This window comes from Syngnathus typhle, linkage group LG5 (assembly GCF_033458585.1).
Source record: "Syngnathus typhle isolate RoL2023-S1 ecotype Sweden linkage group LG5, RoL_Styp_1.0, whole genome shotgun sequence".
NCBI lineage: Eukaryota > Metazoa > Chordata > Actinopteri > Syngnathiformes > Syngnathidae > Syngnathus > Syngnathus typhle.
In genome coordinates, this window is record NC_083742.1 from 16,158,023 (window position 1) to 16,172,415 (window position 14,393).

The 14,393-nt window shown below is 45.7% G+C and overlaps 3 protein-coding genes across 3 annotated transcripts; 2 read left to right on the forward strand and 1 right to left on the reverse strand.

The window, feature by feature from the left end:
* The first annotated feature begins 824 nt into the window (after positions 1-824).
* Positions 825-3,607, forward strand: LOC133154790 (UDP-glucuronosyltransferase 2A1-like). Its single transcript, XM_061279787.1, has 6 exons — positions 825-1,567; positions 1,657-1,805; positions 2,030-2,161; positions 2,276-2,363; positions 2,433-2,652; positions 2,750-3,607. Exons 1-6 carry the CDS (start codon positions 844-846, stop codon positions 3,033-3,035), a joined length of 1,599 nt encoding a protein of 532 aa, XP_061135771.1. The 5' UTR covers positions 825-843; the 3' UTR covers positions 3,036-3,607.
* Positions 3,608-3,694: 87 nt separating this feature from the next.
* zgc:152968 (uncharacterized protein LOC564848 homolog) lies at positions 3,695-10,076 on the reverse strand. Its single transcript, XM_061278423.1, has 16 exons — positions 9,920-10,076; positions 8,654-9,154; positions 7,879-8,366; positions 7,126-7,393; positions 6,507-6,805; positions 6,267-6,413; positions 6,082-6,196; positions 5,943-6,011; positions 5,725-5,865; positions 5,524-5,637; positions 5,285-5,358; positions 5,116-5,220; positions 4,903-5,018; positions 4,701-4,839; positions 3,925-4,045; positions 3,695-3,780 (listed from the first exon to the last, which is right to left on the reverse strand). The coding sequence occupies exons 1-16, from the start codon at positions 10,074-10,076 to the stop codon at positions 3,695-3,697; spliced, it is 2,940 nt and encodes a 979-aa protein (XP_061134407.1).
* Positions 10,077-10,346: 270 nt separating this feature from the next.
* On the forward strand, positions 10,347-14,366 carry poli (polymerase (DNA directed) iota). Its single transcript, XM_061278350.1, has 10 exons — positions 10,347-10,515; positions 10,605-10,724; positions 11,042-11,206; positions 11,337-11,474; positions 11,599-11,841; positions 11,917-12,095; positions 12,157-12,248; positions 12,359-12,492; positions 12,609-12,817; positions 13,248-14,366. Exons 1-10 carry the CDS (start codon positions 10,428-10,430, stop codon positions 13,671-13,673), a joined length of 1,794 nt encoding a protein of 597 aa, XP_061134334.1. The 5' UTR covers positions 10,347-10,427; the 3' UTR covers positions 13,674-14,366.
* Positions 14,367-14,393: the final 27 nt, after the last annotated feature.

Genomic DNA, 14,393 nt, shown 5'->3' on the forward strand with positions numbered 1-14,393 from the left:
GAAAGCCGGACCACCGCCGCCTCAAGCTCGGAGCGGCCCCTCCCTCACTCATTCACCCCGAGCGGACCCCTGTGACCTCTGCGGCGCTCTCAAATCAGCTGCCCACGTCATGAGAACATCGAAACTAAAGCTGAGCAATTCATTCATCTTTGTTGTCGCATAACACCAAAGGATTTTATATAGAATAAATCTGAAAAAGACTGGAAAAAAAAAATTCATTTTAACTTTCAATATTGGGGGGGGGGGGGGGTGCTTGTCACCTTTTTTTGCATCCTGGTGAAAACAACAGTTTCACAGATGCATACTTTTGGCTGACGGGTGTATTTTAACAGGAAGCGGGAAAATGAAAAAAAAAAATGGAATCTTGGTGTGGTTACAGCCCAACAACATTTAATGCACACGAGTGTTTGATCAGTTGCAGGAGTTGCAGTGATTTATGCTTGCCTTTGACACATACGCAATTCTGGATGCCGCTCGCCAACCTTTTAACTAATAATTAACTCAATTAAGATAACTGCACTTTTGAGTCACAAATGTCAGGGGTGAAGAATTTTTCTAGCCTTGCTGGAGATCTTATGTTTATTACTTACGAAGGCAAAGGAGAGCGGTGCCGTTCGTTCCTTAGACTCGCGTTTTGGTGCGGCCCAAGTCTCGCTCTCTCTCGAGATGCTTGAGCTGACCCGTCAGAACTTTTACAAGCGCTCACCTTTTACCTGTAAGCCCTTGTTTTGAGTCTAACTGCAAGGCAGAGTTCAGCTTTGTCGAGTTAATGATTTATTTTCTACGAGTGGCTGAGTTTAAAAAGCTTTGCGGGTCACGCCAGGACCACACGCTGCCGCGACAATGCCGGGTGAGAAGGTCCCGCTTTGCGCCCTACTGCTGCTCCTCGGCGCGGCGGCCGGCGCCGAGGGCGGCCATGTCTTGGTGTGGTATACCGAGGCCAGCCACTGGATCAACATGAAGCCGGTTCTGGGGGCGCTGGTGGAGCGCGGGCACCACGTGACAGTCATGCTTCCCAGCGCTTCACTTTTCATGAAGGCCAGTGAGAAGTCCAGCTTCCACTACCTGCCTTTCAACGTCTCCATCTCGTTGGAGGAAATCGAGAACTTCATGGAGGATTTCCTCGCGTTCTCCATTTACGAGATGGACTACATGAACTACTTTGAGATCTACGCCAAATTCCTGACCATGATGAAGCAGGATCTGGAGTACGCATTGAAGTATTTAGACGGCGTGGTGAAGTCGGACAACATCATGAATAAGCTGAAGGAGGGCAAGTACGATCTGCTCCTGGCGGACCCCATCTACGCGGGCAGCGAACTGGTCGCCGAGATACTGGACATCCCACTGGTCTACTCGTTGCGCTTCTCCATGGTGTACAACTTTGAGCGCTACTGCGGCCAGATGCCCGCCCCGCCATCTTTCGTGCCGGCCATCATGAGTAAACTGACCGACAAGATGAGCTTCTCGGAGAGAATGTGGAACTTCCTCTTCTATGCCTTGAATGATGTCATGGTTGAATTAACCCTTTGGTCAGGAGTGGATAAATACTACACGGAGTTCAAAGGTGAGTGACGCGCTGCATAAAATGTCAAATCAACTGAATGGACTTTGGCATTGTATTCCTATGTCTGACCTTTTTGTCTTTCTTGACAGGCAAGCCCACCAGTGGCTGCGAATTAATGGGGAAGGCAGACATCTGGCTGATAAGATCTTACTGGGATTTCGACTATCCTCGTCCTTCCATGCCCAACTTCAAGTTTGTTGGCGGGATCCACTGCAAGCCCGCCAAACCTTTACCCAAGGTAAATTAATGATTTTTTTTTTTCTTTGCGTCTGTTTAGATTCACAGTAACTGCCCCTCTCACATACACACAATTCATGTTAAAAATGATGGCAAAGGACTACTTTTGTCTAAAAGAAGTTCCTTAACTTATTACCATGAGCACGGTAAACAGCAAATAACAGAGGATAGATTCAAAGTGTGTTTAACCTTTGAGGCGCTGCTGTTTGGTTTTCTCCTATTCAGGACATGGAAGAGTTTGTGCAGAGTTCAGGCGACGACGGCATTGTAGTCTTCACTCTGGGATCCATGGTCAAGAACGTCAGCAGCGAGAAAGCCGACATGATCGCTTCAGGCCTTGCTCAAATCCCCCAGAAGGTTGGACTGACCTTGATATATCCACCTGCATAATAAATGATGATTCTTATTAAAAAAAAAAATCTACAATTATGCTCAATTTGCAATAAAGTATCTTTTAACTCCGCTTTGCAGGTTCTTTGGCGTTATAGCGGAGCAAAACCATCTACTTTGGGCCCAAACACAAGACTGTACGACTGGATCCCTCAGAATGACCTGCTGGGTTCGTAGCCATCATCTCTCCTACCCGCCTAGAGGCAAGTCATTCGAACTCAACCCTGCACCCATCCAGGTCATCCCAAGACGCGAGCCTTCATCACTCACGGCGGCACCAACGGCATTTACGAGGCCATCTACCACGGGGTGCCCATGGTGGGCATTCCCATGTTTGCTGACCAGCCCGACAACATGGTGCACATGACGACCAAAGGCGCCGCCGTCACTGTGGACTTCAACTTCATGTCATCGGATGACCTCAGCCGCTCCATCAGGACCGTCATCGATGACAAGTCGTACGTTTTTACGGTTTACTTTTAATGCATTTGGCTGCACGACGTCATCAAAAAAAAAAGTCACTTGTGTACCATACTTGAGTTTTCATGTCTACAGGTACAAGGAGAACGCCATGCGTCTGTCCGTCATCCACCACGACCGACCCATGAGCGCCCTGGACGAGGCCGTGTTCTGGATCGAGTTCACCATGCGACATAAGGGCGCCAAGCACCTCAGGGTACAAGCCCACGAGCTCACCTGGTACCAGTACCACAGCCTAGACGTGGTTGGGTTCCTGCTCGCCGTCGTCCTGCTGGCGTTGCTCCTGTTTGTCCAGACGTGCCGGTGTTGCCTGCGTCGGTGCTGCGGTCGGAAAAGGAAGACAAAGAAGAAGGCTGAGTAATGGAAATAGCAGATTTCGGACGATGACTTTATGCGTTTTATACTCACCAGGGTGCAACATTAGACGTAGGTTGTGTAACACAAAAGCTAGAAAAAAAAAAAAGGGGGGACAAAATATTACAAACATCTGTCTGGTCCAATAATGGTGATACTTTGTCTTTACAAGTTACGAGTCATCACTCAGCCAAACCATCATTTTGCTGCAAATTTAAATTTCTGGCTTATGTGACACAGACGGTGTACCTAATGTTGTGGGGTGAAAACCGATCAATGGTTAACCAAGTAGAACTGACTCGCGGCATTGGAACAAATTTTAATATGCTTGAAAATCAAAACATAATACCTGATGTGCAGAAACTGGAACCAATCACAAAAGATACGAGCATGGCCATTTTCATTGGACCACCTGAGGTTCATTCAAAGCTGGCAGTTCATTGGCTGACTCAAAATGAAAACAAAACAAAACTGATGTCATTGTTTTTATTTAGACAATGAAACCCAATCCTTACCCTACTCCAGGGATGTTTTATTTCTTAGTTACTAAGTGCAATTTTAGTGTATGAGAACACAAACCATAACAAAATTAGCAAAATAAATATCAGCACGATTAGTTAATATAGCATTTTTTTTTTTTTAAACAATGGGGTGAGGTGATTTCCATCATTTTTTCATTTTGCCATCTTTCCCCTTCAGCAACATGAGCTCCATGCAAGCGAAGGCGTCTTCTGCCGTGTCGTGGCCGCATACTGGGAGAAACTCGGTTTTAGACTTACGCAGGATGCCATTTTGTCCCCCCCCCTCCGTTCTCCCGCTACACCCCAAATTATACTTTTATTATGACCAAAATGCCAAGATGTACAAGACAGTGGTTTGATCAAGGAGAGACCCACCGCTCTCTTGAATAATCCTGGTCAGGTGTTCTGCTGTGAGGCTGCTGAGGCTCAACCTGTGTGGCGGGCCCAGGCGATGGGGGAAGACCACTGCAGTGTCCACCACCGTGTTGTGAAGCAACTGCAAGTGGGAAGAGAGCAACACACTGCTCTGAAGTATCCATCTTTGATGGTTTAAACTCTTATATTCATCACACATAGAAAGTTTGAGTTCCTGGGCTTTCAGGTAAAATTTCAAGATGATCCTATAATAGGTGTGCTCTTAAAGGTGAATAATCTTTTTTTTTTTTTTTTTGGAACACACATATGCAACATTTCAGTATATTTGGCACAACCTGCGATTGTCAAAGAAGAAACCACACATCCCAATATTTCACATTTTCAACAAATTCCACTGCTAAGCTGTTCCATGACACCTCCAGTAAAACTGACCATTGCACATACATCCTTCTCCCAACATCATCTTGTCTAAATGCCTCACTTGAGGATGGTAGTGCGCAGATGTGGACTTTAATTTGCTAATGAGGTTTGAGCTTTGCCCCTAGTTTAGTGCTCATGCATCCCTCTTATTTTTGCCAGCAACACTGACGAAAAATCGTAGCAGTCAAATGATACTTCACAGGCCATTTAAAAAAAAAAAAAAAAAAAAAAAAAAAAACTTTGGCATCATTTTATGCCTTCTATAAAACGCCATATGATAATTTACAAATGAATTTGCTTAGTCCCTACACAAAACATGACTTTTTTTTAAATAAATAAAAACATCCCAATGTCACCTTCAGGGCACAGAGATCAGTTTCCAGGCCGTGCCCAATCAGAATAGTGTCGGCACTGATGAAGCTCAACAATGTCTTCTGCACATTGGCCAGAGTCATTTGGTTGTCCTTCATGTCCTCCTCGCTGATGCCAGAAAACCTGCACAAAGGCGCCACGTCACGTCATCATACTCCCGGTGGTTGCCCATTTCTAGCTAGTTACCTGGTGTTGTAGTCAATGACCTCGTTGTGTGGCTTAACAAACGTGTCATAGACCACTTGAAGGTTTGAGTTCACCACAGTCACTCGTGACAGCTCCAGGCCGTGAATGGTATAACACTGACAACAAAAGAGGCAGAGACAATTCTGTGTTCCAAAAAAAACCCCTCTCGATTAAGATGAAGAGGACATGTTTATATATATATGCAAATGTCACCATTTCACAGTCCAGCGCATAGACACCCGGGAAGCAGCCATTTCCAGGACATCGGGGGGCGGTTGCCATAAATCCATCCATGGCGAGGGAATCGTGCACATGCAACTGTTGCAAATGAGAGACAAAGTAACAAAAGAGGGCCACCAAATCTTGTCGACAGGTGTCTCACCTTAAAAATCTGGCAACCGGGTGCTCCCATGACTCCCTGGCAGCAGCTATAGCGAGTCTCCACCCCACCTGGCACTGTGGCCGTTACGCACAGCATTGTAACATTTTAGATTGTCGAAGAAGTTTTTCCCAAATCACGCTTTATAATTAGAGACCAATAATTAAACCAAAAGTGAGTGTCCCTAAATGTTCCCCCCCATAAATAAGACATGGTGACATAGCAGCACAGTCCTCATATACCTTTCTTCTCCACTCCTTTCCCATAGTGATAGTTGCACTCTTCCATCCGGGTGTGCTTGCCCTCTTTGTTCACAGAGTATGTAGCTCCGCACCGGCAACACATCCTCTTCCAGGCTACTCAGAGACGAGCAGTCATATACATGTGATGTAGCTCAGGTGCGACCTCTAGTGGTTACAACGGGCAGTAGTCTGGGAGCTTACGGTCGTTGTTGCCCTTCCTCTGGTTTGCCAAAAGGATAGCGTAGCCGGGTTTCTCGGGGTGCGGAATAGGATAGTTACTCTCAATCAGCTGCTCCTCGCTCAGAATGTAATCCCTCAAAATCTCGTGCAAAGCGTCATCGTCTGCAAGGGAAACGAACATTTGCGTCGAGGGAAGCGCAGTGCAAGCATAAGTCGATGCACCATAGAGTCACTCTCACCCTTTCCTTTGAGCTGCTTTTGGTTTAGTGGAATATTTCCTTTTGAGCTTTTGCCGTGGATTATTTCATCTAAATCAGCAGAAAATAAAATCCACAGTCAGGAGACGTTATCTTTACGGTTGACAAATAATCCTCTCACCTCTGGAACAGCCTGAATTCTGCTTTTTCAACCTCTTCAGTGCATTCACAGCGATGCTGAGATACTTGAGTTTGTTGACGCTGCGACTGTACACTGTTTTCTCCTCAGCAAGGGCCTAGCGACCATTCACAGGACAAAACCATTATGTCTTGGAGTGTCAGATTTCTCGCAAGCGAAACAATCACCTTTTTAAAGGCCTCGTCGACATTGGCGGAGGTGTCGAGGAACACCTCAGTGAACTTTGTGACGTAACACTGTCGGATGCCATGGGGCACTTTGTCTTTGGCCGCCTCAGGCTGCTGCTTGGCTTTTCGTTTGGGGATTGCTCCTGGCTTTTCACGGGAAATTGCAATTTTCCTTTTCAGTCCTTTTGTTTTTAACCATTCAACGTACAGAGAGAAAGGAAAAAGAAAAAGTGAGCGTACCTTAACAGAGACTTGGCTGCTCGTTTCACTGGCGGGGGTTGGAAGAGACACCGCGGCGGAAGGATGGCAGCGTCTCCGCGGAATGGCGGGAATGAGCAGCGGCGCGGTGGAACGATGCATCGGCGCCGAAAGGCTCACGTTTTTGTCAGAGCCAAGGTGCACTTGAGTGATGGGGGTCAGGACGGAGGTGACCGCGTTGGAGGTGGAGTTGAGAGGCAGGGTGCCCTGAGGGAGGATCAGATGCAAGTTGACGCCCACGTTGATTATGGCGGAGCCTGGAGGTATGTTGTTGACACACGCTGCAAGGAGACACAATGTGAAATTAGGTCGCGCACCGTTGGCGGAATGATGGATTCTGGTCATTTATTCTGTCGACCCAAATTAGTGTATTACTTACTCAAGGCTATTTATTTCGTCTGTAAGGAAGGACGCCACTCTGAATAACAATTCTCTTAAAGGTGAATTGATGTTTAATCTTCAAGGGTGTATGGTGAGGGCGGGTGAAACTGATTAATGGCATTTCCATTTATTTTAATGTGAAAGGATTTGCTGATACTTGGATATTTTCAAATTCGCAAATCGTGATCTGTAGTAATCATAAAGTCAATGCAACATTTACCTTTCTGTTGAGGAGCGGGCATGCTAGCAGTCTCGACTGGAGGCGTTGAAGAAGAAGTGGCTACGAGCCATCTCTCTTGCTTCCTTTGAGCGGCGGACGAGGGGAACACTTGGGCTCCGTTCACGTCAGCTGTCAAAATGGCCGCCTTCTGCTGGACATGTTGAGTCTTGGGCACGACTGCAACGAGCTGAGAAGCCGGGGATGGTTTCACTGGTTCTTGAAGTGGAATCAGAACCTTAGGCTGTGGCCTCCTTTTCACCGCTGCAACCTGTCAGATGAACAGACGCTCCTCATTTAACTTGGCTTTGCTAAAATCTTTAAAGCAAACACAAAACGTGTACTGCAAAACCTCCGCGTATCTGAACTCATGCGCGATCCTCTTCTTTGGTGGCAGTTCGTGGGGTTGGAAGGCCCGAAGGTCAAGATTGTTGGGTTTCGCCGATTCGTTTGTTTCCATCTGGCAAAATGAAAAAGGACCGCTAATAACAGTGGAGTTTTCAGATATTTAACACCTGGAGAGCTGTAAAAGAAAACAAGCAGCCAAATGTAGTTGCTGCTGTCACTCACGGCTCACGCCCAGACACTCATCATAGGTTGAGCTTTAAGTTGGCCAAACCCGCACAATGAAATTGATAGTTTCTGGATGGATTGTCAAGCGATTTCATAAATCAAAATGGTAAAGATGAGCAAGAGCAAATGTGAGTATTTACAATTCAATCCCTAGGCTGCACTTGACTCTTAAAGCAAACTTACAGGCACCTCCGGCTGCTGCTGGACAGTATGTTCCTGGTTGTTTGCCTCCATGAAGATGCGGTAGCACTCCTCCACAGGGTCGCTGTCCGACAGCTCCACAGCCATCGCGTCTTCATCCTCGTCAGAGCTGGAATCGATGACGATGACATCTTCATGGGCTGCTTTTTCTGACAAAGGCTCCTTGAGGGATGAGGCCTCTGCTGACACCTGGTGGCTGTCAATTTGAGCGCAGCTTGATTCCTGTCCACTCTTCTTGGGTGGCTGGCCCTCAGTGGTTTGCCGCACCGCTGACAAATACTTTGAAACCTCCACACACAACCGCTGGTTGCTCTTGTCCGAAATGGCATCTCGTTTGGTTGCATCTTCGGCGTATTGAGAAATACTAGCTTTGGGATCGGGACTCTTTTCCACACACTCAGTCAGGTCAATCATATTTGTAGCAGAAGCTTCTCGGTCCTTGATGCAGGATTTCTGCTGGGCAGAGGATGCTAAATGTAAGAGCATTCAAGACCTTTTAAGGCCACTTTCATCTCATTTGAGGTCAAAAAGATGTCTGCAATGTGGGCTGAAATTCAAACAGCAACAGTATGAAGATTTGAGTGTATTTTTGCATAATCAAATTTTCAATGAAAGGAAAATATATAAATACTAAAAACAGTGCATGGAGGTGTGCGTATGCGCGTGTATAGCAGGTCTTGTGGATAGATGGTACCAACCTCCTGGACTGGGCTTAAGTGACTATCAGGATCACAGCAAGTTTGAGATAAACTCTTGCCAGGCAAGGCTGGTCTGTCCAGTATCAGGAGGTCATCAGGGTCGTTGTCATCTTGTATCCCAGGGGACAGAGAGTGGTACGGCGCCACCTGATGGCTGACTGGCTTTTTTACATCACCCTGATGTGTGCTCATTCCTTTCAACGCCTTATTAATTGACTTGTATGACCCAAATTCAGCTGTGAAGTTGGACATAGGATCGTATTCCAAGTCGGTCCTCGGCTTGGACTTGTCAAGCACGTACTTTGTGGATTGCGGGGAGGGTGCTTTGATACTCAGACGATGAACATATTTACAGCTAGTTGAACTTTTGCCTTTTGCCTCAGTGAGGGTGATGATTTCTGCCGCGCGGTAGCATGACAGCCTCCTTTGCTCCTGCTCTACTTCATACTTGGCCATTTCGATCTTCTTGTTGATGCACTCCAGCTCTTGGAAGGGCTGATTTTTGGTGTGGTCTGCAACTTGAGTCGCTAACAAGGTGGACTGAATGTCATTTTGGGCACCTGTAGCAGAGCAAGAGATGGCAAATAAACTCACACTGTTTTTCTAAAGTACATTTCAAAAGAGACTGGTTTGCATGCAGGGCTGTTCAAATGTAGTAGCATCTCCATAGCAGCTTGTTGTACACATTTTTTGTCTTTTAAACTGGAGCAGTGCGAGCAAATCTGTTTGGTTTCCTCAAACTGGACAAATGTCCAATGCGATTTTTTTGTGTTTGTATGGCTCAAATCCAGCTAATGCTGCTTTCGATGTGGTCCACTACACACTTCACCAGCTAAAACTTGTCCCAAATGTCGCAAAACTTAACCAATGTTTGCGAACTTCCTAAGTAGTGCCTAATCATGCCTTTCCCCCCTTAATTGCGGATTTTGACAATTCTTATGTGGTCCATGTTCCCTTATTCAACGGCGGGGGGTTCCAGTCAACTTGTGACATTTTATTTCCAATTTCTTAGTTGACAAAACTTTATCAATGGACGTTTGTTAGCGTAATTACAATTTTTCAAACCAAACAGGAGTTTTGTAGAATGATAGAAAGACAAATACAAACACTTGAGAAAATCTTACAAGTTCAACCTTAGCTTGCTAACTAATTCAATGACTGTACTTGAGGTTGTCCTTATGCAAGTTCAATAAACATATACAATTAGACTGCCTACTCCTTTTCTTACTGATAATTTACTTAAGTTAATTTTTTTAAATAACCACGTCGTTTGAAGTCAGTCAATTAGCGCCTTGAGCTAACGTTAACGCACGCATGTTCCTCACCTGTTGGGTCTGGTTGTAACGACCTCAATGGCGGGATGGAGTATCCAAACAAACGTCGCCCGTCCTCGGTATGTTTGTACCAACAGTAGGGGCGTTTGCAGGAGCGCTTCGGGAAAGGGCATGGTACCCGGGAGAAGAGCACAGAAGCCGGGAACATCGCTCGCTGCTCCAACACTCGACCGAAAGGTTACCGCGCTAGTCTGGGGCCCAGGTTGCGGTCACGTTGACTTATATAGCAGTTGGGACGCGTTGGACGGTGGTATAAAATATTTTTTATATCAAATATGTTGTCGTCCAAACGCTTCTATATCGACATACCATGTGTTATGCTCTAATTTTTAAATTTTTATCAAGTTTCAGGTGAGTTTTGTCAATTGCCTTGTAGTGACGCCATACTGTCGACAGATGGCGCTGTTTAGGAGCCCGGCGTTGCCGACTTACTTTGTGGTATGTTACCTTCCCCTGTTGACAGCTAGCAAAAACATCGATTATATTTTCAATTTTTGCGATGGGAAGCAGCGAGGACGAGATGGAAGAGGATGAAATCGAGTGGAAGCAACTTTTGACGGATTTGCCAACAACCCGTCGAGCTTCTGGTAACGTAACGTCACAACCAAATATAATTACTGAACTTTCGATACAAACTTAATACTGAAATGTGTCTGAAAATTTCTGGCAATTTCAGGATCGAGCCTCAGTATGAAGCCAACATCTGCACACAGAGTAATTTTGCATTTTGACCTGGATTGCTTCTATGCTCAGGTGGAAATGATCCGAAATCCAGCATTGAGAGATGTTCCTCTAGGTAACCTTTCTTTTACCACTAAGATCACAAATATTATGTTTGCTTTAAAAGAGACATATTAGGCTATGAGTTACCATCAGCGTATAAATAGCTTACAGATGATGTAATTAAAAAAATATGGTGAAGACTCTGCAATTATGGAAATCAGGCAAAATTCACAAGGTGATGCACTCTGACACATTTTGGAAACTAGGCATTTCACAAACGATTTATTTAGACATTTCTCAAGCACTCCAGAGACCAAACATTTCGGTACAATCTATTAAAAATTTACTTTTGGACAGCAACCCCCTTAATATCTTTGTGATTCCCATCAGGTGTCCAGCAGAAGTACATCATCGTCACATGCAACTACGTGGCGAGGCAGCAGGGTGTCACCAAGCTCATGTCTGTTACCGACGCCAAACAGAAATGTCCTCAGTTGGTGCTGGTGAAAGGAGAAGATCTGACGCACTACAGAGAAATGTCCTATCAAGTGACAGGTAGGCCAAACCTGAACAGTAGTTGGATGACAAACTTGATTAGGTTGTTTTCGTTATTGTTCAGATGAATTTATAACCCCTGTATAATTTCTCTGCTTGATGTTTCTCATTTCTTTGCTTTCCCTCCAAGATCTGCTGCTGTCCTTCTGTCCATTGGTGGAGAGGCTTGGCTTTGATGAGAACTTTGTGGACATCACAAAAATGATAGCAAAACGGCTGCCACACGCACCAGAGTTCTCGTTTATGGGCCACGTCTACAGCACTTCAAGTAAGCCCAGAAACAGCTTGTGAAATTAACTCACCCTAATATTGCTGATGATTGTTAGTAGTATATTTACAGTTTAGTGTTAGTTTATTTTCATTTCTAAAATGTGAGGCTTTTTGATGCACAGGTGAAGCCGCAAAGGCTAAAGCCAGCATTCACCCAGAGTTGGCGTTAGGGTCGCGCATCGCCGCTGAGTTGAGGGAAGCCATCCGCGGTCGATTGGGCCTCACCGGCTGCGCTGGTGTCGCCACCAGCAAGCTGTTGGCCAAACTGGTGTCGGGCACCTTTAAGCCCAACCAGCAAACCACACTGCTGCCGGAAAATATCGACGACATCGTGGGCGGCCTGAGCGGCCTGCGTGAAATACCAGGTAAATGCTGTGTGTGTGTGTGTGTGTTGATTGGGGGCTCATTACCTTCATTCCTTCCCTGTTGTGCATCTTCAGGGGTTGGACATCAAACGGCCAAAAGGCTCCAAGCACTTGGACTGGTCAGCGTCAGAGACCTTCAGCTCTTCCCACTGACTGAGCTCGAAAGAGAATTGGGCTCAGCGTCCGCAGCGCGTCTGAAAAGTCTGTCCCTCGGCGCAGACGACTCTCCCGTCAACCCTACCGGAGCCCCTCAGGTATCGGGGGAACGCGTCATCGCTTTGGTGTGCCGCGTCAATGCTAATGACCTGATTTTAGTCTCTCAGCGATGAAGACTCTTTTAAGAAAATGTCAAGTGTGAACGAAGTGATGGACAAGATTCAACAGCTTCTCAGCAGCCTGGTGGAGAGGTCAGAGTCTTTCAATTGGTCAAGTTAACTCCCTCCAAAAATATATCTGAGCTGAAGCGTGTCACATATAAGTATTTGTATCTTAGTTGAAACATTTGTTTGGAATCCAGGATGCGCAAGGACGGCAGACAGCCGCAAACCTTGCGTCTCTCAGTTCGGAAATTCTCAGCGAGCAACAAGTGGCACAGTCGGGAGAGCCGCCAGTGTCCCATCCCCAACCACATCGGGCATAAGATCACCTCGGGTAAGCTCGTGAGGGACATGTCTAACCCGAGCAATTGTAGTGAGTGTGGCTCGTTGGAGAGTTTGATGCTGATCCAATTTTGCTTTGCTCTTCATTAACTACAATATCTATCTTAGCCAGCGGCGACGACGCCCCGGCCCAGCTGCTCTCCTTGGCCGTGAAGCTCTTCTCCAAAATGGTGGACACGGCGGCGCCATTCCACCTGACCCTCATCAACGTGGGTTTCAGCAACTTGCAGACCCAAGCGCCGGCCGCCGGCGCCAGAGGCTCCATTGCTTCCTTCTTCGCACCCAGCGCCTCACCGCACAACCCAACTCGAAGCCAGGTAGTGCACTCAAGTGGAATTTATAGCATTGCTGCTATTGCTACTGATGATGATGATGATGCTGATGATGCTGCTGATGATGATGACGACGATGATGAAATAAACTGCTGAGATTCACCAATCCATCAAATGGATTAGCAGTTATTGTATTGTGTGCCAATATTTTCCATTGACATACTTTTTGAGAGCTAAACTAATTCATTTGTAATGCATTTCATTTGTAATGCATAATAACCTATTTAAATTAAAAATGTAAATTTATTCACTGTATCTCATAACAAATACAAATTTTTTCAAATGTAAATTTATTTAGATCATGTATAAATGATCTATTTTCATATATTAAAATTCTTTGTAATTTAGGTGTTGATATTCTTTTCATTATTGTGATCATATAATAAATGTATCTTTCAATGTGACTTCCTTTTAGATTGACTGCGGAAGCGGTGCAGATCATCTCGACTCAATCGGCGATATGCCTCCGCTCACTCCAGACAACAGCGCAAAGAGCCCAAGCAGCCGTGACGCGGATTCCCCCTGGGCCGGACCCGCACAGAGCACCCCTTCTCTCCTAGCGGAAGCACCTCAATCGGTCACGACAGCCAACCGTAGCACATGCTCATACGACGCCCACGTCACCGCTACGCATCGATTGCCCCCAAACGTGGACCCTCGGGTGTTTTCCCAGTTACCGGCCAACATTCAAACGGAACTGATGAGAGAGTGGGAGTGGCGCCGACCGGTTCTGAAGATCCCCGGCCTTTCCAGGAAGCCCGGGAATGAAGCCAAGGAGAAGAAAAGCGGCGGAAGGAAAAGCCAGGCCAACAGTTTGTTGAATTATTTTAAGCCCGTTTAGAGAAGCTCCAAGTACTGTACAGTGAAAGGGGAGCACGCACTGCCATGAAAATCTGCGTGTTATTATTACTGCCACCCGCCCCAAAAGGTTCTAAATACGCATATAGATGCCCCCAGATGGACACAAAGCTCTTCTTTTGAAAAAGAAAAAGCTCCTCAACCTACCTCAAAGTAGTTCTTTGTCACCATATTATCACAAGGTGGTGAATTAAGCTCAACTCACGTCAACATACTGTAGCTTTTTGGCATCACGCTACAAGATGGCAGCAGGACCACTTTATTTCTGTAAATGGCGGTCCTGAACTCATTTCAGCACAGTTTTCCTGGCTCCTGATCAAGCTTTCTAATATGCGTATTTATCACCCACCCAAGCTCAAGTTCAATATGATTTTTTTTTTTTTACGAGTCAGCTTAGGTTCACGTGATGCATTCTGACCCAAATTCCTGATCCATTGTTCTCAGACATAAACAGGCAAGTCAATGGTTCTGTTCGCACTATTGGTTCCCTCAGGTTTTTGCTATTTCGCACAAATTTTCCTTTAGATATTTATTTTTATACATATATATAAATAAAGAGAGTATATTGGACTGAAATTAGCACTATTGGATTAATGTATGGCTCTTTGCTGGTCTCTGTGTTTATAGCTTTATTGACATTCACTGTCATAAAGTAAAAGAAATGATTTTTTTCTTACCTTTCTTACCATCTAAAATTATTTTC